General features: G+C 42.4%; 1 protein-coding gene across 1 annotated transcript in view; it reads left to right on the top strand.

The window, feature by feature from the left end:
* cpap (centrosome assembly and centriole elongation protein) overlaps positions 1-15,066 on the top strand; it is a 28,053-nt gene extending 12,987 nt beyond the window's left edge. Inside the window, exons 11-18 of the mRNA XM_080785233.1 lie at positions 2,375-2,485; positions 3,747-3,828; positions 4,970-5,241; positions 6,004-6,087; positions 7,805-7,945; positions 10,037-10,121; positions 11,446-11,566; positions 14,607-15,066. Of these exons, the coding sequence (XP_080641359.1) occupies positions 2,375-2,485; positions 3,747-3,828; positions 4,970-5,241; positions 6,004-6,087; positions 7,805-7,945; positions 10,037-10,121; positions 11,446-11,566; positions 14,607-14,826 (1,116 nt within the window). The 3' untranslated portion in view covers positions 14,827-15,066. The remainder of the gene's footprint in view (positions 1-2,374; positions 2,486-3,746; positions 3,829-4,969; positions 5,242-6,003; positions 6,088-7,804; positions 7,946-10,036; positions 10,122-11,445; positions 11,567-14,606) is intronic.
* Positions 15,067-27,252: the final 12,186 nt, after the last annotated feature.

Genomic DNA, 27,252 nt, shown 5'->3' with positions numbered 1-27,252 from the left:
GTTATTTTTATAATATATTTTTTATCCCACGATTTTGTAACCCATTTTTCACCCCTGTGTCAATCATCTAATGTGATCCTGGGCTCTACACACCCTCCACCAACCTAATCCCCCACATATATGGGGGACAAGGGGAGAGCAACGGACTTGAACTCATGCTTCCTTCATGCCTGAGTGTCCAAGTTGCTCCTTTACACCTGACAGGGGGGAGTTTCCCTGGTTGGACGTATAGCGCGTGGAAGGAACACGTTATTCCAACCAGTTCCTTTCCCCTCCAGCAGGGCGAGTTTCCCTGGTTGGACGTAGAGCGTGGAAGGAAGGAAGTGGAACACGTTATTCCACCCAGTTCCTTTCCCCTCCAGCAGGGGGGAGTTTCCCTGGTTGGACGTATAGCGCGTGGAAGGAACACGTTATTCCACCCAGTTCCTTTCCCCTCCAGCAGGGGGGAGTTTCCCTGGTTGGACGTATAGCGCGTGGAAGGAACACGTTATTCCACCCAGTTCCTTTCCCCTCCAGCAGGGGGGAGTTTCCCTGGTTGGACGTATAGCGCGTGGAGGAACACGTTATTCCAACCAGTTCCTTTCCCCTCCAGCAGGGGGGAGTTTCCCTGGTTGGACGTATAGCGCGTGGAAGGAACACGTTATTCCAACCAGTTCCTTTCCCCTCCAGCAGGGGGGAGTTTCCCTGGTTGGACGTATAGCGCGTGGAAGGAACACGTTATTCCAACCAGTTCCTTTCCCCTCCAGCAGGGGGGAGTTTCCCTGGTTGGACGTAGCGCGTGGAAGGAACACGTTATTCCAACCAGTTCCTTTCCCCTCCATCAGGCGCCCCGGCTGGCCAGGGGGAGGCAGTTTAGAGACCAGGATTTATTTCACTGTTATGATTATGATATTCCACTTGACGATTAATTGTCACTCAAATAATTGCAATTAACAATTTAACTGTGTTCCTGTCGTGGAACATTGGAACATCATGAATAATCAAACGGTGTTGTTTTCGTCGACTAAAACTAAGACGAAAAATGGTCGTCGACTTCCTTTTTCCACTGACGGAAACTAAATGGAAACTAAATGAAAACAAAGCTGTGACGACTAAAACTAAAGATTAAATATACTGACAATTTCGTTAACAAATAAAAACTAGACTAAAATGTTAGGAAGGGACTAGTGGACAAGAGATCCAGTATACCAGTAAGACGCGCAAACACGGGAAGCGAACGCAGCTCGTACATATTTGGTTTTTTTTTAAGATTTTTTTTTAAGTTATTATTTTTTTAAGTTAAGTTATTTTTCTTAGCCATAACCATATAAGGAGTCCCCAAAGCAGCTATACGTCCAAATATGGAGTGTGTTGCATCAATCACAAACAAATCACTCGGATCCATATATGGGCACAAAGGGGGGACGACACACGCACGGACAGACATGATCTGCTAGGTCTCATAGTAAGTGCTCACTGCTTTCGCAATAAGCTTGTAGATCGGCTATTTTCAGCAAGTGAAAAGAAACAGTCATTACAACGGCTATCAAGGCCCGCCAAAATACATTTTGTTCGACTAAATCACCTGTAGATTTAGTCTACAGGTGTAGATTATGTTATTTCAATGTATGTCCATTTTAGACGTCAGAGTGCAACTTCAATAATAATAATAATAATAAAACTTTATTTGTATAGCACCTTTCATGACATGAAATGCAGCTCAAAGTGCTTTACAGAGAAATGGAGGATAAAAGAAAAGCAAGGCAACAACATTAAAAACAAGCAGTAACAAAAATAAAAAATAAAAGATCAGTTAAAAGCAATGGTGTAGAAGTGGGTCTTGAGCTGAGCTTTAAAAATGTCTACAGAGGCTGCCTGTCGAAGGTACAGTGGGAGTTTGTTAAACTACAGAGGCTGCCTGACGAAGGTACAGTGGGAGCTTGTTCCATGCCGACGGCCCGTAGAAGCAAAAAGCTGCTTCCCCGTATTTTTTAGTTGCCATTTTTTTTGGCAAAGCGAGCAGGCCAGCAGTGGAAGACCTTAGGGGGCGGTTTGGGACATATTTAGGTCAGGCAGTCAATGACGTTAGGAGTCGTATTTTTGCCATTTTTTACAAATTGCAGCATTTAACTCCCATTTAATTTTATATGGTGATAATGTATAATTCATGTAGAAAACAGAAGAAGAATTGATTATTATATAACTAAAGCTAGCAAAATAAACTAGATTTAAAAAGTAGTGCATCCCCCGTGGATGCTGAGGTCGTTGTTTTATTGCGTCCCTTAACTATAAATAAACTGCATATTTTAATCTCTGGGCTATTGGGAGTAGACTGCCCACTTTTATTTTACCTTTTGTTTCAGAACATAGTTTAATTTTCCCCTTATTCCCGAAGGTCCGTACACTGGAATCGCTCCGCCTGAGTGCCTGGAAGAAGAGCCAGTCTGAAGGAGAGAGGGACAAGAGGGACAGTGTGCCTGCTTCAACTAAAGGGGTTAAATTCGCAGTAAGTGTGTTCGCTAATGTTTTCTCGACTTCCTTTTTCCACTGACGAAAACTAAATGGAAACTAAGCTGTGACGACTAAAACTGAGACTAAATATACTGACAATTTCGTTAACAAATAAAAACTAGACTGAAATGTTAGGAAGTGGACTATAGTGGACAAGAGATCCAGTATTCCAGAAGTCATTTTACAATTGGTTGCATCCTGAAAATAGCCGATCTACAAGCTCACAACGTTGTGAGCTTGTAGATCGGCTATTTTCAGCAAGTGGAGAAAAAAAACAGTCATTACGACGGCATCAAGGCACCGCCAAAATACATTTTGTTCGACTAAATCACCTGTAGATTTAGTCGACTAAAATCTTGTTTTTAGTCAACATTTAGTTGACTAAAACTAACTAAGACATTGGATTTGTGTCCATTCATGTCCAACTACATTGTCAAAGCATGCGACATGTCAAACTAGAGGTTTTCCGTGATGCTGAATCCATTCCACGCATTAGTTTTGCACAAAAACACTACATTTGGCCATAGCTACTTTCAGGCGTTTTAGGAGGGGGTTTTTTTTGTGCAAAACTAATGCGTGGAATGGATTCAGAATGATGAAAAACCCCTAGTTTGACATGTCACATTATGCTACTTAAAGCATAAGGAAATCTAGAAAAGATCTGCCTTATACAGGATGTCTATGGTTTCCATATTGTACAGGCCATTTTCAACACTTTTGAAGATGCAAAATCAGCTTGACAGTTCGTTTTTTCTTTTTTTTCAATCAATCAGATTTATTGTTACTTCCACAAATATACACTGGGCATACAGGGGAGCAAAACACCGTTCTCCATGGCTCATGGTGCTTCACATTTAAAAACAATAGACACATTAAAAAGAGGCAAGGCCTTGTTAAAAAAACATTAAGAAGATGTGCATGTGTGTAAAGTGCTATTCATCCCTCCTTGGGGGCAATATGTGGCGAGTGTTCAGAGTCCTGATGGTTTGGGGGAAGAAACTGTTGGACAGCCTGCTGGTGCTTCCTCCTAGGCTCTTGAACCTCCTACCAGATGGCAGGAGTTCAAGGAGATGGTGGGAGGGGTCGGTCATAATGTTCATGGCCTTCCTGACACAACGGTCCGTGCAATTAGTTTGAGGTTGATCCTGTATTCTCCATAGATTTCCTGTACTAATACACAGGCCTTTCTAGGAACTGTAGTTACTAATAATAATACCCTGAGTTGTCCCTGATCTCTCCTTTCCTTCTGTGTCCAGCTCCCACTTGACAGCCCATCCAAGAGCAGTTCCACAGCGGCCACCAGAGGGAGCCTAAGAGAGCCCAGTTTAGCTGCCACAGGTTCTGAACTTTAATAATTATTATGATAAATGTTTTTCATAATAGCACAGGAGCAACGGTCCTTCGTAAAGATGCATTCATAGAAGTCCTTGAATGTCCTGAAATATTGTTGAAATATTGTTGGCCTCTTTGATCCCTTAACCCATGTAGACCTGAGAGAAGATTCTACAATAATTGTCTTCAAAATCCTGACAGTTTTCTGTAAAACCTCATGTTTCTGCGTCGGTCGTTCTCAAACATTTTCACGTCAAGGACCCCCAAACATATACGTGATTGGCTGCCGACCCTCATCTGAAAATATGTTGTTCCAGGGAATATATATATAATATAATATAATATAATATAATATAGTTTACATCGATACTCCACTGTTACGTTCTTAGTTTATACATGATTCGTGATAACTACTTTTTATATATGTGATGTAAGCCATGCTTTTGTTTTTGCTTAAATGTAAGTCGCTCTGGATCAAGAGCGTCTGATAAATGCCTAAATTGTAAATTGTAGCCTCACCGTGTTGTTGTGGCAGCGGTGGCCGAACGGTTTGCGGAGCGGTCTTGATATCGGAAGGTCGCTAAAGTTCGTATCCCCGGACCGGCACGTTAAAATTAAAACCACCGCTGAAGTGCCCTTTGAGCAAGGCATTGAACCCCTACCATGAAATGTTCTATGAGCAGGGCCTGGCTGTAAACAAGTTATTGAGCTTAGTCCAGTTACCCTGCAGGGTAAACATAGTACCTTTCCTTTCCTTAGTCCAGTTACCCTGCAGGGTAAACATAGTACCTTTCCTTTCCTTAGTCCAGTTACCCTGCAGGGTAAACATAGTACCTTTCCTTTCCTTAGTCCAGTTACCCTGCAGGGTAAACATAGTACCTTTCCTTTCCTTAGTCCAGTTACCCTGCAGGGTAAACATAGTACCTTTCCTTTCCTTAGTCCAGTTACCCTGCAGGGTAAACATAGTACCTTTCCTTTCCTTAGTCCAGTTACTGTACCCTGCAGGGTAAACATAGTAACTTTCCTTTCCTTAGTCCAGTTACTGTACCCTGCAGGGTAAACATAGTACCTTTCCTTTCCTTAGTCCAGTTACCCTGCAGGGTAAACATTGTACCTTTCCTTTCCTTTTTGGGATTCCCCTAAACAGTAAAGAAGAGCAGCATGAGGAGGCCTTCGGCACCCGCGTGTCTTTCCTCGGACCTGGGTCGGAGCGTGGAGGAGAGGCCCGCGTCCTCCACGGCCAGAACAACCCAGGAACCCATAAACAGCACAACGTCTCCTGTAAGAACAACAACCAGAACCACACAGCCCAGAACAACCCAGGAACCCATAAACAGCACAACGTCTCCTGTAAGAACAACAACCAGAACCACACAGCCCAGAACAACCCAGGAACCCATAAACAACACGACGTCTCCTGTAAGAACAACAACCAGAACCACACAGCCCTGAAATCACAGTCGAGTTGAACCCATTTAGAACCTGACGTTGGGGGAAAAAATAATACATTCTGACAGTTTTTTTGAAAAACCTTATGTTTCTGTATCAGTGATGCTCAATATTTTATTTGTAGGACCCCAATAATTATTATGTAATATGCCTCCGACCACCCATGTGAAAATATGTTGTTCCAGGGACCTCACCCAGAAGCCAAGATTTAAGTTAATAATAATAATAAATAATAATATATATTCAAAGATTTGAGGCACATTTTCACGATTTTTCGAAAATAGCAGATACTACAAGCTCTACAAGCTCATAGCGCGGCACCGAGTGCCGCGCTATGAGCTTGTAGATCTGCTATTTTTCAATAGCTAAAGCATAACATAATGCTTAATAGTACACCAAAATGGGTTTACATTATAATAATAATAATAAAATAAAACTTTATTTGTATAGCACCTTTCATGACATGAAATGCAGCTCAAAGTGCTTTACAGAACAATGGAGAATAAAAGAAAAGCAAGGCAACGACATTAAAAAAACAAGCAGTAATGCAATACAGTGAGGACATGAATAACACAAAAAATGAAAAGATCAATTAAAAGCAATGTTGTAGAAGTGGGTCTTGAGCTGAGCTTTAAAAATGTCTACAGAGGCTTATCATGTGTACTCTGGGCACCATCTTGGATTCAAATCTCTCTCTCTCTCTCTCTCCTTGTTCTTCAACTTTGCACACAGACTCTGCTCTGTGAAATGGAACAACCAACTGTGTTCAGCCAACCCGAGTCTGACCAGGACCTCTGCACACATTCTGATGGAAAGGTGAGAGAGTGACCCATCAAAATGGGACTGTTTTAATCACCTAAAACCCCTACACTAAATACTTTGTGGATCTATACTTGGTCAGCTCCTTTTTTTCCCCTCCAAAAGGTAGCTGATCTACAAGCTCGCAACATGTGTTGAACTTGTAAATCTGCTTTTTTGCTTCCAAATGCTCGCTCTGGAATAGGGACACAAGCGCTCATGTAGCTAAAAAACAACACATACCTCCCTGCTGTTCTGAGCCCCAGTCTCTTAAACTAACTACTCTCAACTAACTACTGTACTGTACTGTACTGTACGTGTGTGGCTGTGTGTTAGGCTGTGCACCAGTGACACTTGGTGGTGAACAAACGCTATTTCTGTGCTCGGACACGGGGACACAGCCACACACATACTGTAGCTGTCTATAGGAGTGGTTGCACCAAAAAAACAGGGTCTTTTCTTGTTGTTCAGATTGAGACGGTCCCTTCCGGTCTTTTCTTCTTCTTCAGATTGAGACCGTCCTTCCGGTCTTTTCTTTGTTGTTCAGATTGAGACGCAACCTTCCGGTCTTTTCTTGTTGTTCAGATTGAGACGGTCCTTCCGGTCTTTTCTTGTTGTTCAGATTGAGACGGTCCTTCCGGTCTTTTCTTGTTGTTCAGATTGAGACGATGCTTCCGGTCTTTTCTTGTTGTTCAGATTGAGACGGAACCTTCCGGTCTTTTCTTGTTGTTCAGATTGAGACGGTCCTTCCGGTCTTTTCTTGTTGTTCAGATTGAGACGGTCCTTCCGGTCTTTTCTTGTTCAGATTGAGACGGAACTTCCGGTTCTTTTCTTGTTCTTCAGATTGAGACTGTCCTTCCGGTCTTTTCTTGTTCAGATTGAGACGGTCCTTCCGGTCTTTTCTTGTTGTTCAGATTGAGACGGTCCTTCCGGTCTTTTCTTGTTCAGATTGAGACGGAATTTCCGGTTCTTTTCTTGTTCTTCAGATTGAGACGGTCCTTCCGGTCTTTTCTTGTTCAGATTGAGACGGAATTTCCGGTTCTTTTCTTGTTCTTCAGATTGAGACGGTCCTTCCGGTCTTTTCTTGTTCAGATTGAGACGGAACTTCCGGTCTTTTCTTGTTGTTCAGATTGAGACGGTCCTTCCGGTCTTTTCTTGTTGTTCAGATTGAGACGGAACCTTCCGGTCTTTTCTTGTTGTTCAGATTGAGACGGAACCTTCCGGTTATTTTCTTGTTGTTCAGATTGAGACGGAACCTTCCGGTCTTTTCTTGTTCAGATTGAGACGGAACTTCCGGTTCTTTTCTTGTTGTTCAGATTGAGACGGTCCTTCCGGTCTTTTCTTCTTCTTCAGATTGAGACGGTCCTTCCGGTCTTTTCTTTGTTGTTCAGATTGAGACGCAACCTTCCGGTCTTTTCTTCTTCTTCAGATTGAGACGGTCCTTCCAGTCTTTTCTTGTTGTTCAGATTGAGACGGAACCTTCCGGTTCTTTTCTTCTTCTTCAGATTGAGACGGTCCTTCCGGTCTTTTCTTTGTTGTTCAGATTGAGACGCAACCTTCCGGTCTTTTCTTGTTGTTCAGATTGAGACGGAACTTCCGGTTCTTTTCTTGTTGTTCAGATTGAGACGGAACCTTCCGGTTCTTTTCTTCTTCTTCAGATTGAGACGGTGCTTCCGGTTCTTTTCTTGTTGTTCAGATTGAGACGGAACCTTCCGGTTCTTTTCTTGTTCTTCAGATTGAGACGGTGCTTCCGGGCGGTGCGAGGCTCATCGTCTTCCCCAACGGCACCAGGAAGGAAGTGTCGGCCGACGGACAGGAAGCAAAGGTCACGTTCTTCAACGGGGACACCAAGCAGGTCATGGCCGACCAGAGAGTGGTGAGCATACATGGGCAACAGCGCCACCTGGTGGTCACCAGTTTAGGCTTTGAGTGCCAATTCTCCCATTATAAAGAAAGAAAGAAAGAATTTGTAATTCTATTATGCATGTAATGTGCATGTCATCACCTGTACACCAGATTAGAGGAATTTTCAAAATATGGATGAAAAGAAAAATAATAATAATAAGAATATTAAAAAATATATATATAACATAATGACACTTAATTGGCAGTTAGACGTCTTGACGTTTATGGTTCTTAAACTGTTTTAATATCCAAATATTGCTTCATTTCAGCTGTTACAATTCCAAACATGCAAACATGACCCGCCGTAAATTACTTCAGTCTTAATGTATTTGCATTTAAGTTCATAAAGTTAAAAACCTAAAACCTATAACTAAATGCATTTGAAAATAAATGAAAATGTTACTTTTCGGAATTCCAATAAAATAAAAGAATTATCAGGATTTCAATTCAAATATAGAAAAAATGGCAGATCTACAAGCTCAACACGCGATGTGTTTTGAGCTTATAGACCATGCTATCTTTGATACGACACTATATGCAATGTGACAGTATATGCAATGTGAGCTTGTAGGTCTGCTATTTTTGAAAATGTGGCGCAAATCTTTGAATATATTCGTTCAGACTAGCGAACGTTTTTAACTCAAATCTTTGCTTCTGGGGGGGGGTCCCTGGAACAACATATTTTCAGATGGGGGTCGGCGACCAAATTCATATAATCTTGGGGGTCCTTGACATGAAAATGTTTGAGAACGACTGACATAGAAACATGGGGTTTTTCAGAAAACTGTCAGGATTTGGAAGACATTTGTAGAATCGTTCCCAGGTCAAGTTTAGAGCTCTGGAACAGGTAGAAAACGTTGCAGCTTTAGCCATTTTAACCCATTTAGACCTGACGTCGGAAAAAAAAAATCTTCTAAATCATGACAGTTTTCTATATCAGTGGTGCTCAATATTTCATGTCAAGAACCCCAAAAATTATCCGCATTTGGCCACCGACCCCCGTCTGAAAATATGTTGTTCCAGGGACCCCCCCCCCCCAGAAGCAAAGATTTGAGTTTAAAACATTCGCTCTGAAAGAATATATATTCAATGATTTGCGACACATTTAAAAAAAAAAATAGCAGACCTAGATCTGCTATTTTTCAATAGCTAAATTATAACATAATGCTAGAAACAAAAGGGGTTCCCGCCCAGAATGGGTTAAAATAAAGTAGTCTAAACTAGTGTGCGGATGTTTCTTCCTTCTCCTTGATTGATTGATTGAAACAGTTTTATTATTAACAGTTTGCAGAATTACAGTACATTTCAAGCACAAACTCAATACAAAGACTGCTAACTGTGAGTGGACGACCCAATTAAGCATTACACTGGTTTACAAGAGGGTCCACCTTGTTCAATTCATCAAAACATTTAGAGACGTACAAATATACACTTCTTTTATAGTCAAAGAACAGAACAGGAATTCATCATAAAGGAGGTAAAAAGGGAAAAGAAACATATACACTGAGGGGAAAGGGGGGGGGATTCAGATTTTACAGGGGCCAGTTTCGAATTGCAGCCGTCCGTAGGTGCCCTTTGAGAGCAGTTTTTAACCCATTTTAGGCGGGAGTTGGTGTTAGCATCATGTCATGCTTTAGCCATTGAAAAATAGCAGATCTACAAGCTCATAGCGCGCCACCGAGTGGCGCGCTACGAGCTTGTCGGTCTGCCATTTTCTTAAACTGTCAGAATTTAAGAATTTTTTAAAATCTGATCTCAGGTCAAAATGGGTTAAGGAGTCAAGGGATTCGCATGTCTTAATGACTGTTGGGTAGGGCGTTCCACATTTTGGTGGCATATTATAGAGCGAATAGAATTTAGTCCCTTGTTTGTTGCCTGAATCTGGGTTGCACATGGTTGGTTGGGTGTGTGATGTCTACCGGTCTAAATACGGGCAACAAGATGTGCAGACAATCCTATCTGTGAGCCGTTGAACTGGACACACCATTGTGGCTATTTTAAGTTAAGTTGTTTAACTGTTCCCAACCTCTGACTGCTCCTTCCCAACCTCGGTGTCTCTCAGATCTACTACTTTGCCGAGGCCCAGACGACCCACACCACCTATCCAGATGGCATGGAGATCCTGCAGTTCTCCAACAACCAGACTGGTGAGCGTGGTGTTGTACCGCCCATGTCCACACAGTCCTCACTCCCTCTGTTACGCTTTGTTTTTTACCCTTTTGGTGTTTTAAGCATTATGTTACACTTTATTGAAAAAATCACACCTGTGTGAACCGAGTGGTGCAACTCCCCTCTCTCCCCCCTCCTCTCTGTGTGTCTCTCTCTCTCTCTCTCTCTCTCTCTGCTCCGTCAGATTAGCTTTATTATGGATATCAATCCGCGTCGCTGAGAACTATTTTTTCATTATTATTTTGGCTCGGCCATTCCATTTGTGTCCAGCAGGTGGCAGCCATGTCACATACTTCTCTCATTCCAATTTCACCACTTGTGCTCACACAGGTACACGGACATTGCTGGATGTAGGAGTGGTTGCACCACTCAAAAATAGCAGATCTACAAGCTCATAGCACGGCACCGAGTGCCGCACTACGAGCTTGTAGGTCTGCTATTTTTTTGAAAAAATGTGTCGCAAATGTGTCGCAAATCTTTGAATATATATATATTATTACAGAGTGAACGTTTTTAACTCAAACCTTTGCTTCTGGTGGGGAGGTCCCTGGAACAACATATTTTCAGATGGGAGTCGGTGGCCAATTACATATAATTTTTGGGGTCCTTGACATGAAATATTGAGCACCAACTGATACAGAAACATGAGGTATTTCAGAAAACTGTCAGGATTTAGAAGGCCTAAATGGGTTATTTGTAATTGTTGTTGGAAAAGAATAAGGAAGACTCTTCCTCGTGGAGGTGGTGGACGAAGGAGAATAAATAATAAAATACATTTGAAATCAATAAATGAAAAACCACGGCCCCCTCACGTATTAGAATAGTATCAGTTAGTTAGGGCATTCACTTCTAGTCATTTGTGACTGATAACTATAATCTACCTGATCTTGAGGCCTACAAAAAATATCTTATCAACTAGTACCAACAAGGTTGACTAGTGGATTTACTAGTCCACTAGTTGAATAGTCCACTAGTTGAATAGTCCACTAGTTGCTTAACCCATTCTGACCTGAGATCAGATTTAAAAAATGTCTTCTACATCCTGACAGTTTTCTGAAAAAGCTATGTTTCTATGTCAGTCGTCGGTCATTTTTCAAAAATAGCAGACCTACAAGCTCGTTTTATGGCATTACTTTTACTGATGGCCCAAGTGGGAATGTGGTAGGTGTGCTGGCCCGGTGGCTCTAAAACAGTTCTAGTAATAGTATGTCTATGCCTGTCCCATTTAGTTACGAAAGACGACCCATTTTGACATTTTCTGTGCACAAAAATCTCCAATTCAGTATCTTTTTTTCCTTCCAGAGAAGCATTTCCCAGACGGTCATAAGGAGATCACCTTCCCCGACCAGACGGTGAAGACCCTGTACCCTGACGGCAGGGAGGAGAGTGTTCTAACGGACGGGACCATCATACACGTCAACCCGTAAGTACCACTGGAACACATTCACAGACCCGGTACCCTGACGGCAGGGAGGAGAGTGTTCTGACCCACGGAACCATCATACACGTCAACCCGTAAGTACCACTGGAACACATTCACAGACCCGGTACCCTGACGGCAGGGAGGAGAGTGTTCTGACCCGTAAGTACCACTGGAACACATTCACAGACCCGGTACCCTGACGGCAGGGAGGAGAGTGTTCTGACCCACGGAACCATCATACACGTCAACCCGTAAGTACCACTGGAACACATTCACAGACCCGGTACCCTGACGGCAGGGAGGAGAGTGTTCTGACCCGTAAGTACCACTGGAACACATTCACAGACCCGGTACCCTGACGGCAGGGAGGAGAGTGTTCTGACCCACGGAACCATCATACACGTCAACCCGTAAGTACCACTGGAACACATTCACAGACCCGGTACCCTGACGGCAGGGAGGAGAGTGTTCTGACCCACGGAACCATCATACACGTCAACCCGTAAGTACCACTGGAACACATTCAGAGACCCGGTACCCTGACGGCAGGGAGGAGAGTGTTCTGACCGATCATCATCAACCCGTAAGTCAGGAGAACACTGGAACACATTCAGACTCTTTTGAATATTATATACATTTTTAAAACTGGGAAAGTATGTCTCCTTTCAGATTTAGAACATACGTTTTTTTCAGAAAACTCTTGGGAACAGTGGTTTAGCGGCCTCTGGTATTAAAGGGTTAATGGGGGTTAAATGACTTTGACTTAACGGTAGAATACAACTTAGCAGGGTTCGGATTTAGACGCCTCCGCTCTGCTAACTCACTCTGAATCAAAACGACGACTGTCTTCCGCACCATGGGTGGACCGACCCGGCTTTCTTCTCAGCTCTCCTCGGCTGTGAAATGCCCTGCCCGCCCGACCCGTACCACCTGAGAGCACACAGTCCGTTGGCGTTTTTTTTTACCTTTTTAGCCTTATTTAGAAAGGCTTTTGGCTGGAAGGACAGGTGTTGCCTGTGTGTGTTTTAGACTTATTTGTTTTTCTCTTTCAATGTAGCTCTGAGATGTCAGTCATTAGCCCGATATCGACAATCTAACCCTGAACACAACCCGCAAGCACGGGAGCAGCGCCATTGGAGCTGTGGTCCGACCATAGACTGTAAAAAATATGGACAAAGCGCTCCGCGGGTCTAACATGAACGTCAGTCCTGAATTGTACATCGCCATCTTTCTAGATCCGTTTTGGCCCAGCTGGCCATTGGCTGGCCCAAACAACGAGGCGGGACCTCCCCCCCTTCTTCTCCGTTGGTTTTTATTTTGACTCGAGTGGGTGGGGGATCCCGATCATAGACTGTAACGGTAGCCACGCCCCTCAGAACATGCGCGACTTTATGGTATTTTTTTTTATATATGGGACCATCATTTTCCAAAAAGAATATTATGACATGAGAAATGAGACTTTAAACTAGTGACTGGAAGCAGAAAGTATTCATGACCATGTTTATTAAGGTAATACAGTCTAGGTGAAGTTGGGCCCAAATACATGGACTTCCCAATGACAGCGCCACAACAGGCCATTATATGAACTTTCAGGAAATCCCGATTTCCTTAGTGGCTTCACAAAAATATCTGTCTGACTGCCCCCCTGGGTCCGACCATTGTTTTTCCGCATGTCGTTGACTGTTGGTGTGTCTAATCCTAGTCCCACATACCGGTAGATATTATTATTACTGTCGAGTCCTGTACACTTCACTACCCAGTACCCATATCCACCGTCGGGACACGCAACAAGCTCTATATGCAAAATATACCTTTTGTTAACCCATTTAAACCTGACGTCGAAATAAATAAATAAAAGTCCTCTGAAAAAATTCAAAAATGCGAAATATTGCATGTTGCAGTTCGCCTGCGAATCTCTGCAAAATACGACACCAGAGTGAACAAATAAAGAGCGAAAACGGTCGCATTTTCGCACATTCGCCACTGATGTGGAAGCTTGCATGGACTTCAATTGTTTCTTTTTAAATGCGAATTAATCGCACGAATATATCGCGTCGCCAATTCGCCAGTGTGTAATGACCTTTAGATAGCATTTGATACAGACTTATAGCATGTTCTAGTAGACGCCACTAGAATGTACATCTCACTAAATTACTGATCATACAAAAAAAGGTGTCTGAGATTGAGAATGATTTCACATTCAAATCGGTATGAGCCGTCTGCCCCGCTCTTTATTAAATATCCACTATTGCCCATTGACAAAGTAAACGTTTTTCAGACCTGTTTATTTATGTTTAAATTTAAAAAAAAATGCATACAAGACATTCCGTCTTCTTTTCACAATTTCTTCCGTGTTACTTCTGACATTCACTCCTGCCCCACAAGGCAAAGAGATGGTTTTGAATGACCCTATTGTCGCACGTCCAAACATCAATCTTTCATCACATTTAGAGGCCCTCATCTAGGGAACTCCCTAGAAAGATGCTTCACTTAAATCCTCATTATCCTTGCCAATATTCAAAAAAACATCTAAAGAAATATCTTATTTCTTCCTCTCTGTAGATTACATGTTTTACTTTGATGCATGATATTTTCTTTTGTGTGTTTGTTGTTGTATTGTTTATTTCCGTTTTTTTGTGCAGTCTGTGTTTTTATTTCTTTACTGCACAGCTGCCCCCCCTTTGACAACTTGTAGATTTATGTACTGTTCTTTATGAACTTTTAATCTGTTTAAACCTATGATCTCTTCCATACAGGAAAGGATTCCAAATAAGCCAGCTGGCTTCTTCCTTTCCTTGCATTGTATTTTTGTTCTTTGATATGTTATTGTCTATTTTTTGTATACTACGTGCTAAATAAATAAACCTAAACCTATGTAGCACTTCATAGTATAGTATACTTTATATGTATAGTTTCATTATATCTACATTCCACTGTTATACGTTCTTAGCTTACGCATGTTTCATGATAACTACTTTTTATGTCGCTCTGGATTAAGAGCGTCCGATAAATAAATGCCCTAAATTGTGACTTCTTGCAGGGACGGCACCAAGGAGATCCAGTTCAACACGGGCCAGAAGGAGGTCCACACGGCCCAGTACAAGAGGAGGGAGTACCCCGACGGCACGCTGAAGACGGTCTTCACAGACGGCCGCCAGGAGACCCGCTACCCCACCGGGCGACTCCGGATCAAAGACAAGGACGGCAACGTTGTCCTGGACCACATCGCCACGGACGGACATTCTCCTCAACAGTTTTGAGTTTTAAAAAAAAGGTCACACACGGACCCCATTAAGGTCACATTAAGGTCACACACGGACCCCGATTTGAAATGGCGTTTTCATTTCTTGACTGGGACCCCCATCTAGACTGTAAAACTGTTTTTTTTTTACCTTTTTCATATGCGGTGCTTGAGTATGCATTGTGTGTGATGTTTACTACATATTTATTTTAAGCGGATTGTACATTTTCTTTTTGTAAAAATAAATTTTAACATTTTACCTTTTGAGAGTCCTCTTTATTCTTTATATCTAATAGTTTATGGCGTCCCACTGGGAGGAGAAGGAGACCCCCGGGGGGGCAGACCAAGGCGCAGTTGGAGGAAACACATCGACTCACTGGCCTTGCAACGTCTCGCGATCCCCCAGGAGGAAGTCTGGAGCTCTCTGGTGGAGCTGTTGCCCCCGCCACCCGACTACGGATAAGCGGTTGGAAGATGGATGGATGGATAGTTTTATCACTAATGGTTTTCTGTTTGGACCCTTTTAATGAAGTTTGCACTTGTTGCAGCCAATGTGTGCATTTAACGGTTAAAAGACACTTTCAATTGAATATTTTATAGTTATAATAATAATAAAAACCCATTCTGGGCGGAAACCCCTTTTGGTGTTTTAAGCATTATGTTGTGCTTTAGCTATTTAAAAATAGCAGATCTACAAGCTCATTCTATTTTTGAAATATCGTGAAATTTGGTGTGTGTGTGTGTGTGTGTGTGTGTGTGTCTACTGTAACAGCAATTTGTGGGAACACGCTCTTTTATAGCTTACAGCACCTTGTGTAAACGGGAGTTCCTTCTTCTCATACTTACCGTAAGTCAACTGATGCTCACCTCATTCAACAGTGAGTTTAATGAGAGATAAAACACGACCTCCGCTGTGTCACACACAATTTAAGTTCATTAAGTTATTATTATTATTATAATAGGTCATTTTTACGCTGTTGGGGAAGTTCCCCTGGTGAAAAGGCAGAAGTAGGTCGCATCACATTGGAAGACAAAAATAAGAAAAGTCGAGCATGGACTGGCGTGCATCATGTGACCGGATCCACCTCTTACTGTAAATGAGATCAAATGGATGAACTACTGTACTCGTGTACTGTAGTTATAGGCACAGTACAGTAACAGTTGGCTTCAGATAATGTCAGCTCTCTCTGCCTCATATCAGGACTGATTTATTCATTTCATACCTTTTAATATAATAATGTCAGCTTCTGTGTGGAGTGTGCATGTTCTCCCCGTGTCCCCTAGGGTAGGTACCCTCACAAAAACATGCAGTAATCCTGGTCTCTAAACTGCCTCCCCCTGGCCAGCCGGGGCGCCTGATGGAGGGGAAAGGAACTGGTTGGAATAACGTGTTCCTTCCACGCGCTACGACGTCCAACCAGGGAAACTCCCCTGTCAGGTGTAAAGGAGCAACTTGGACACTCAGGCATGAAGGAAGCATGAGTTCAAGTCCGTTGCTCTCCCCAGGTTGGCGGAGGGTGTGTAGAGCCCAGGATCACAGTAGATGATTGACACAGGGGTGAAAAATGGGTTACAAAATCGTGGGATAAAAAATATATTTAAAAAATAAAATAATAATGTCAGCTCTCTCTGCCTCATATCAGGACTGATTTTATTCATTTCATACCTTTCATATAATATAATAATGTCAGCTCTTTCTGCTTCATATCTGTCCCTCCAGGTCAGGACTGATTTATTCATTTCCCTGCTAATATTTTGGACCAACTGTCACGACACGACATCTGCGACAGGTAATGTGTTGGTGTCAATATTTAAAAAAATAATAATACAAAAAGAATCCTCAATAAACCTAAAAGTAGAAAATGGCAGGATTGTCCCATTTCATGTTTCCAAATGTATAAAAAAGTATTTTAAAAATGGCAGGTCTACACGCTCTATTTTCAATAGAATTATATAGGGTTGAAGTGGTTAATTTATGTTTTGTTGTAATAATCAAAATCCCAAAAAAGTAACTAGTAAGTAACACTCAAGTAAAGTATTACAAAATACATTAAACATGTATGGGATGCATGTGCTAATAAACATTTTTAAAGTTTTAATAATGCTCATATTAACCTCAGGAAGTATTAGTTGGTGTGTATTTTCGTACACATGTGACATGTGTCTCGTCATAGCTTTGCTTTTATATCCATTTATATCCATGTTTGTGCAGTTTTGGTACTGCCCTCCATGGCCACAAGGTGGGGCAAATTACTTGGAACATGAAGTGGATGTGAGTTTAATTGAGTGGTGTTTGTCAAAGATTAGCCATTATTGCAGGTGAAATTTATATAGATATCTTTTTTTAAACTGCTTTTTACATGATAAGATTTCCTTCAGAATGTTCCATTGATATGCAGTTTCCATAGCATTAACGCAAGGACTGGATATAAGTCAGAAAATATATTATTGATCGCAAATGCAAATATGAAGTGTGACTCTGTGTGACTGTGCATGTGTGTGACTGTGTGTGTGTGTGTGTGTGCGTGTGCATGCATGTCCATCTGCTGACAACTATCAAATGCTTTAAATGCTTTGTGATTTAATGTCCAGCACACTAGTAGTAACTGAGCACAGTGTAGAAAAGGATTCTCTGATGGAGGGGAAAGGAACTGGTTGGAATAACGTGTTCCTTCCACGCGCTACGTCCAACCAGGGAAACTCCCCCCCTGTCAGGTGTAAAGGAGCAACTTGGACACTCAGGCATGAAGGAAGCATGAGTTCAAGTCCGTTGCGCTCCCCTTGTCCCCCATATATGGGGACTAGGTTGGCGGAGGGTGTGTAGAGCCCAGGATCACATTAGATGATTGACACAGGGGTGAAAAATGGGTTACAAAATCGTGGGATAAGAAATATATTTAGGAAAAAAAAGAAAAGGATTCTCTGATAAGCCAGGTTTCAACTTTGACTCTATAGCTGTGCCCTAATTAATACACGACTAAATTATGAAATGAAAAATGTTTTGCGAACCCACTGAGACCTATTGGAACCACTGACCCATTGGAACCACTGACCCATTGGAACCACTGACCCATTGGAACCACTGACCCATTGGAACCACTGACCCATTGGAACCACTGACCCATTGGAACCAACCACTGACCCATTGGAACCACTGACCCATTGGAACCACTGACCTATTGGAACCGCTGTCCGTTGAACAAGGAAGTGTCTGTTGAACGTTGGGAGTGACCTCTGACCTCTCCGACAACTAAAGGTCAACGGAGTGCACTTTAAGGTTCACCAATGGGTCGTTCTGGCAGACGGGAGAAAAATGCCCCACTGAATACTGTGTGTGTGTGTGTGTGTGTGTGTGTGTGTGTGTGTGTGTGTGCACGTGCGTCAATGCTGGAATGAGACAAAAATTCGGCCCGGACATTTCCGCAGAATTTGGCCCAGACTGGCCCACCACAACCAGTGCTCAGATACTCTACTGACTTTTCGGGACGAGGCCCAAACAAATACTTGAAATACATTATTATTATTTTAACACCACCACACTTACAGTACAACATACAGTACGATACACAACCCACAGACGACTGATTTAACGTTTGGCCCAGGCCGCCCGGCCCACCAGAGGGTCGGACCACCGGGCCTGGTACGTCCGATCTACAAGCTCACAATGCGTGGCGATCGGACGCATTGTGAGCATGTATAGATCTGCTATTGTCAAAATACTCTGGTACATTTGAAAACTTGGGAAATGGGACTTAAAGAGTAGCCTACTTTCTTCTTTAAACCATTTTGGGGCGGGAACCCCTTTTGGTGTTATAGCATTATGTTATGCTTTAGCTATTGAAAAATAGCAGATCTACAAGCTCATAGCGCGCCACTCGGGGTACGAGCTTGTAGGTCTGCTATTTCTTTTTTTATCGAAGAACGACTGACATAGTAAACATAGCTTTTTCAGAAAACTGTCAGGATGTAGAAGGAAGTTTTTAGAATCTGATCTCAGGTCAGAATGGGTTTAAATAAATTTGTGATCCCAATACTTTTTGCTCTTTTTCTCAACTTTGCACACTTTAAAATGTGTGTATAGTCCTCTTTAAAACATGTGTATAGTACTCTTTAAAACATGTGTATAGTACTCTTTAAAACACACTTTAAAACATGTGTATAGTCCTCTTTAAAACATGTGTATAGTACTCTTTAAAACACACTTTAAAACATGTGTATAGTACTCTTTAAAACATGTGTATAGTCCTCTTTAAAACATGTGTATAGTCCTCTTTAAAACATGTGTATAGTACTCTTTAAAACATGTGTATAGTACTCTTTAAAACATGTGTATAGTACTCTTTAAAACATGTGTATAGTACTCTTTAAAACATGTGTATAGTACTCTTTAAAACATGTGTATATTACTCTTTAAAACATGTGTATAGTACTCTTTAAAACACACTTTAAAACATGTGTATAGTCCTCTTTAAAACATGTGTATAGTACTCTTTAAAACACACTTTAAAACATGTGTATAGTACTCTTTAAAACACACTTTAAAACATGTGTATAGTACTCTTTAAAACACACTTTAAAACATGTGTATAGTACTCTTTAAAACACACTTTAAAACATGTGTATAGTCCTCTTTAAAACACTCTTTAAAACATGTGTATAGTACTCTTTAAAACATGTGTATAGTACTCTTTAAAACACACTTTAAAACATGTGTATAGTCCTCTTTAAAACACACTTTAAAACATGTGTATAGTACTCTTTAAAACATGTGTATAGTACTCTTTAAAACACACTTTAAAACATGTGTATAGACCTCTTTCCAGTTTCCACCAGTGCCTGTGAGGAGGACAGGACGGGTGGGAGGACGGGTTGGTTCTTCCTGGTTCAAGCAGCAGGTCGACCCAGTCAGGGTAAATCCTCTCTTTTTCCTGCCCTGCGGACAGGGAGGAGCAGGCAGGAAACCTCTGCCGGTGTCTGAGTGTCTGTTCTTGTCCAAGGCCTGGGAGGGAGGGAGGGAATGTGGGAATGTTATCACTGCAGGATTCGGAACGCCGAGATTCTCCCATGTTGGAATGAACTTTCACTGCAGGAAGTGATGTTTATGAATGCTGCCGGGGCTGCAACCCCCCCCCCCCCCCCCCCCCCCCCCGCACAGGGCACACATAGACATCAAAGGGGGCTTCAGCCCCTTGCCCCCTTTTACCCCGTCTGTATAAAACAACTGCCCTTTTTCCAGACCACGAAATAAAGCAGCGTTTACTACACGGTGAAAGAAATGCTAAATGCCACTCCTTTCCTTTCCATGCAATGCCGGACTGGAAGGCAGCATTCAGGAGAATTCGTTTTTTTCCGCCCCGAAGTCTCCCTGAACTTGAACGCAGCATTTTGCGTTGAACAAATTCGTTTCTAAACCCACGTCGTTACACCTGCATCGCCACTAGATAAAGAGTGCCGGGTTGCGCCGCCCCCGAAAATATCTGATCTACAAGCTCTCGACGCGTCGCAACTATTTATGTCCAAAAGTGCCCTCTTTTTCAGCCCCTGCCTCTCTGACACTCTGTCCCGCTCTGTTGTTCACAGTTCACCGTGCAGACAACCAACCAGGAACCATTATGCAGAAGGAAGGCAGGAAGAGCATTCAGACTGGTGAGCTTAAGTAGCCCGCCCAATTGGTCAGCTGACTGCCACAACAGAGAATGACGTGTGGGACTTGCACACACTTATACACCCACATAGTAATGCAGCACGTTAACCCCTTGAGTATAGTATTAAGCAATATTACACGAGAGCGTGTTGTTTAACGTGATCAAGCAAGCATCACTGAAGTTCTACAACAACAGTTAAAACTAAGAAAATCGCTGAAAATATATATATTTTTAATGACAGATGTCATGTAGCCACTACGACCAGAAATGTCCAAAGAAACTAGCTAGCCTAGCCACCGAGCTCTGGGAAAACAGAGCGGCTGAATTATTTGTTTTGATTAAGGTGGTGAACAGTGCTGGTTTGATCAACGGCTAGAAACCGTTTCAACCAATCAGATTGCTTCCTCTTAACGACCTGTTGTAGAATGTGCCTTTGAGCATGGCATGAAACCCCCTCGAGAGTGTCTGACTGAACTAACTCTGGAGGCTATGCGCATCATGTGGAGAGAAGGCTAGTTGTAGTTTAGATTCAGAAGAGAAGGTGTGACCAGCATGCCTAATGCCTCTTGTGCAATAAAGGTGAAATGTGTTTTCAGCCGTCATGTTGCATACAACACTACGCACGCACGCACACACACACACACACACTACAAAGGAGCGTGACTGACAGGAGTGGGTGGGGCGCTCTTTGACAAAAGGTCACAGATCAAATTTGAATCAACAGCAACATGAGTGCATGGCTACCGTACCGACCAACTGACTCCAACATTCACCAGGGAAATGGAGCGTGAACAGGGAGCCCTTCCCAAAGCAATATACGTCTGGTTGGGTGTCGACTTCTCTCTCTATGGGTTTTAATAACTATTCAGTTCATTATTAGATAGAAATCTAATCGAATTTCTCTCTGTAGTGTAATTACAGATTTGTAGGAATAATACGTCGTACAACTTGATGAGGAAAACAGCTGTGGTATTCCGATATAATGTTCAGCCCGCTCTAAAACAGGGAGGATGACATCTAAAGTCTAAAGGTACCATCCAGGGGTGCTTGGGTTGGTCGCCTTCCAGAGGGTTCCCAGCTGTATAGTTGGGAACCAAATGGACCCTTATGGGTCCGTAACTTCACCCTACTTATATAGTATATAAACATATTCAATAATGGAGACCTTTCTGTTACATGTATGTAACACTCTTCATTACAGTCCTCAGCACGCTAGAACCACTTTCATAATGTGTATCTCTTAAAAAAAGCAGCTCAGCTCTGAAACCCTTGCATTGGGTTTGATGAGATAAAGTAGACCTTTTATTAAGCAGTTACCATTACTTATAAGAGTGTGCACCCTAGCTGTGCTCACAGAGAGACAGAAAGATTTCTATATATTCAGGTGTCTGGAAAAGTAAAGTAAAGACACGTCAGAGCTCTCCGGGACAGACATGACAGCGCTTCAAGGGGCGCCCCGACCAACGGACTGATATGATCGAATGAGTTGATTCGTGATCTAACAGGTTGTATAATTTGCTTTCATCCATGCCATTTGCTGTTCATATTTTTTTCATGGGGGGACAGACAGTAGGCTGACAGGAAATGGGGGAGAGAGAGATGGGGGGGGGGGGAAGACATGTAGTGAAGGCCGTCGGGATCGGGAGTCGAACCCACGGCACACTGCCAGACTGGATTATACCAGCCAGGGTGCCTGGACCGCTGAGCCACGGCCCAGGCCCGGTTCTTCTGATTCCATGACTTATGTTTACAGCCTGCGTATTGTTGGACTATATTAGATAACCTCTGGACAATAACGAGGCATTAGGTTTCAGTGGTTGTCTCAGGAACGTCCTGGAGGCAGGGTGGTGTTCAATAGCAGGCACAACAACGTTAACACAACACCCAGATGAGGGACTGTGACAGAGTAGTGGCGTACGTCTGCTTCTGGGAATACTTGAAAAATGCCTTTCTACCTAAGTGGCAGAACACAATTATATGAAGAGTTGAACAGGGATAATAATTGGGTTCATTAGCTTGGATCAACCAACTGGAAAGGAGGCAGGAGAACGGGGGCATGTTTGTCACGTAAATGCTTATTATTTGCCATAATTATGTTTACCTCAGTCTAGTTGGACAATCAATCACACACCGTCGTACATGCACACAAGAAAGAAAGAAAGAGAGAGAGTTAGGCAGGCAGACAGGCAAAGAAAGAAACTGAGTGGTGCAACTCCCCTCTCCCCTGCCTCTCTCTCTCTCTCTCTCTCTCTCTCTCTCTGTGTGTGTAATTAGCACTAGGCAACAGTGCAACACTATCTCTCTGTTTATGGCACAACAGCGCCACTTTTGCCCCTACTGGTAGTCTGGTACTCATAGTCACATAGGTTAAAGTCACATGGGTTAACACGGACATTGCTGTTCCTTGGAGTGGTTGCACCACTCAAAAACAGACAGACAGGCAGACAGGCAGGAAGGCAGGCATGCAGACAGACAGACAGACAGACAGGCAGGCAGGCAGGCAGGCAGACAGACAGACAGACAGACAGGCAGGCAGGCAGGCAGGCAGGCAGGCAGGCAAGCAGGCAGGCAGGCAGACAACCAAAGCAAGCAATGATATTGACCCCCAGACCAAAGGCTGAAAATGATTTCCAGTGTGGCCATAAAGTGCAGATCAGAGCCCTGATGTTTCCTCCCTCTCTCTCATCCTCTGGGCCGTGTAAACACATGACGTGGAACATACAGACCCATGTTGGTCACATTATCATACTGTAATGTTTACTTATGAAAGAACGTCAACAACAGCACGGCCAACACTTCTGGCTCATCTACTTATAGTGGGAGCTCATAATCTGCATATCACATGATAATACTGTAATTGCAATATGTCTGGCTGTGGCCAGCTGTGTTTGATTTTGTCTGTTTTTCATCCACTGTACAGTTTGACGAAACATAAATGTTGTAGTGAGGACGCTGGCGTCGACTGTTCGCCGCTTCACCTCCCAATGTATGAATGAATGAACCATTGTAAGCGCTTTGAGTAGGCACGTAGTGCATAGAAAAGCGCTATAAAAATGCAATTCATTATTAGTCATTTAGTCATAATTATAGGACCACAATGGAAACAAATTTCTAGACTTTTCTTTGTGTTATTCCTTTTAGCCTTAATGTCGTACTGTACTGTACTGTACTGTACTGTACTGTACCATGTGCTGTTTACATTTCTGACTAATAAAGTATTCAATCAATAAAAGAAAAGAACTGAATGCATTGCAAACTACACTAAGACTGTAATCAGTAGCTAGTAGCTATAGTTTACATTCAGGTATAAAGATGTGGTCAAACTCAAAGTCCTCCAATGAGGAGGAGGCCTTCGCAAATATAAACAGTACCTCCCTCGGTGTATATGTTCTACTTTTAATATTCAAAGATGCCAACTTAATTGTTTGTCCTGGGCAAACCTGTATACCTGTCAGACAATGCAGCTGGCTGGCTGAGACCCAGTACAGTACAGTACAGTACAGTACAGTACAGTACAGTATGGCTGGCTGATACCTCTTACGAAACCACACCCATGTTGAGGTTTTCCTGCTAGGTTCCCAACTGCCTGATCTGATGATGCAATGAGTTTCAGGGCAACAACATGCATGGTGGGTGGTACTGTACTCAACTGTACTGTAATGTACCAGGATATGGTTGGATATACAGTAGGTACTTCATTTTATGAGCACACCCCTTAAGTTTCCCCCCCTGGAAGTTCTAAAGTCAGCACTTCACAAGTGAAAACGCTGAATATCATTAATGTTGTGGATGTTAACCAGCTGTTTTACACACCATTAGTCACTACTAGTAGAGAATAGAAAAGACATAGCCTACTACCAGATGAATACAAATATACTGGAGGCTGATGGAGTTCAATTTCACCAAATTACTTATTCTACACCAGTGTTAATTTAACACTGAATGGGCTGTATTTTGCGTGTCTTAAGTACCAGGTCTTATTCCCTAACTTGAGTAAACTAAAGACCTCGAGGTCGTGATCAATGCTCTTTGGCCACTCAGAATAGCCAAATGGCATTGATCATGCCTCCAGGTCTTTAGTTTACTCAAGTTAGGGAATAAGACCTGGTACTTAAGACACGCAAAATACAGCCCAATGTGTCAAATTGAGCACACATATGTTCAATAAGCTGAACAAACATTAATCTAAAATCTCTGGGTCAGAATCATCGATACTTTATTCAAAAACCAAACCAAACAAATAATGACAATCTCCCCTAACATTTTCACAAATCTGCAGATACAGACCTGTGTACAGACCTGTGGAAATCTGAGGTGTGAATATAATAATACTGGTTGTGGTTGAATACTGAATATAATTTATTAAAGTATGCCCAGGACCTCAAAAGGCAAAAGATTTAGGGCATTGTACTTCCATTTCATGGCCTGCAGAGGGCAAATATTCCCATTGTATCAAAACAGAGTTAAAAAAAAAAAAAAACCTGACTCTCTCTGAAGTTTCAGGGAGAGACATGGGTAGGTGGGGCTCCATTTTCGTCACCGCTAAACCCCTTATCCCTAAACTTCTTAGCCTTTTCTTTCTTTTTCTTTTTTTTACTATTTTGCCAAACATTTTTTAATAGTTAAAATGGCCAGTCTACAAGCTCACAACGTGTCAATCTAGATTGGCTAGTTGAACTATTCAAAAATGTTTTTCAAAATATTAAAAAAAAAAAAAGAAAAAAAAAAAAAGGAAAGCAAAGAAGTTTAGGGATAAGCGGTGACGAAAGTGTAGCCCGTGGCCTTTAACAGATGGACAAGCACCTTTCCACAACACGTGAAACATGTACCACAGCACAAAGGGACAAGGGAAGAATCCCCCCAACAATAAGATACCTCTCTCACCATCCCTCCGTTTTTCCCCATCTCGTCTCTTCTCACAGAGTAAAGGAAAGGAGGGCATCTGCAGGGTGGAAGAACGACAGGATGGGAGCGTCATTCCCTCCATACCAGAGAGGTGAAAGTGAGAAAGGTCAAAGCTCAGAGGCTATAGTAACGAGAGGGCATGTCACACTTTCGTGTACAAAAACGGTGTGACTGAATACGACATACATACGTATATTCTGTTGCCTGAGTAAAATGTAAGCAGTAAAATTGCTAAGTTGTACAAGTGGAACCAAGTGATCCAATTGGGTCCATTTTATATCCACTCCCTATGGGTTAGAAATGGATACATAAACTGGATTTTACTGTGTAGTTGAGGTTGAACTCCTGCACTCTGTTTGAGTTAAATTGACAGTCGGGATCTTGCTTTTTTTTTTTTTGCAAGCAGTCTGGATAAAACTGGTCAGAACTAAAAGCCATCCACTCTTATTTGAACAATTATATTTTGAAAGGTTTGGGGGAGAATTTGTCTAGCTGTATGTTACGGTGTGTAATATGCTGTTTTTCCTCTATGCCTTGGCATCAAATCAAAGCTTCCCAATAAGAACTATAAACGATAAGTCTTGAACTCAAACTAATAGTTACAGTGATCGTGTTACTAAATGTGACAGCGCTGTTAATGACTGCTCTATTGAGGCCTGTGGCAGGCAGTGGAGAGAGAAAAAATACAAATACAAAACAGATGTTTTTACATTTGGTTTTCTAATTGCCCGATCTAAGATGTGTGGCTTTTAACTATATAACGCGTCACACGAAAGTATCAAGTGTAGCAGAAATACAAGCTCAAAGCGCGGCGCGAAGCAATACGCTTTGAGCTTTGTAGATCTGCTACTTTTGATACTTTTGAATTGGAATCCTGAAAAGTAACAGTTTGGCTTTTGACACCGTGGCGTGATCCACTCCATACTGGTTAACAAGCTAAAAGCACATCAGTGAGCTGGATGCAATCCTACCTGGAGGTGAACGGAACACTGTCCCCCCCCCCCCCCCCTCTCAGTGAGCTGTGGCGTTCCACAAGGAAGCATACTAGGGCCTTTACTGTTGCTAATAATATTATTAGCATATATTATATGTAAACGACATGACACATTGGTCTCGGACAGGAACAAACTGCAGGTTGAGAAAAGGCCCTCAGCTCTGAACTTGGTATAGAATCTGCACCTGGCTCGCTGATAACAAACTATCTTTACACGTGGGTAGCACAGCACCTCAAAGGCCCTTAAAAACAAGGCTCCAGACTTCCCAAAACACACTGGACAGGCTACTACTTGGCCTCACTCCCCGAACCCACCTAAAAAATCTGTTCGATTTTTAGTTAGTTAGTTGATTTAAAATGTATTTGTGAGTGCTCTTGCTCCGGACAAATGACTTTTGTGCCCGGACAAGTGAATGGGAAATGTACTTGTCCAAAGGACAAGAACCTCAAAAGGTTAACGTCAAGCCCGGCGTCAAGTGTAATGTTTAGTCTGTCCTGTCCAGTGTGTCTGTATGCACAGAATATCTCGTCTATTCTGAGGTTAGGGGCTTGTTTTTATTAAATGGACGTATAACCACTATAACCATATCAGAATCCAAGTCAATGATGGCGCTGAACTATGCCTTCCATAGTTCCGGTGATGAAATTAAAGATTGTTGTCATGGCAATCATGCGTCGCTTTGTCTACTGAAGAAAAATCTATTCCACAGAGAGATAACCACCTGCAGACTGCAGTGCACAGATCTGGAGCTGTTTGCTGCATTATGAAAGAAGTGACACATGAGGCATGTGATCATATAGGGCAATGAAACGTGTGTGTGAAAATGAGAAAAGCTGTATTGCTTGTATGACTTATTTGCTTTTACTACAACATATTGTGTGTGTGTGTGTGTGTGTGTGT

Source organism: Protomyctophum bolini, assembly GCF_963924005.1.
Source record: "Protomyctophum bolini genome assembly, chromosome: 16".
NCBI lineage: Eukaryota > Metazoa > Chordata > Actinopteri > Myctophiformes > Myctophidae > Protomyctophum > Protomyctophum bolini.
Note: the sequence above shows the minus strand (reverse complement) of the source record. Positions and strands in the feature narration are given on the sequence as shown.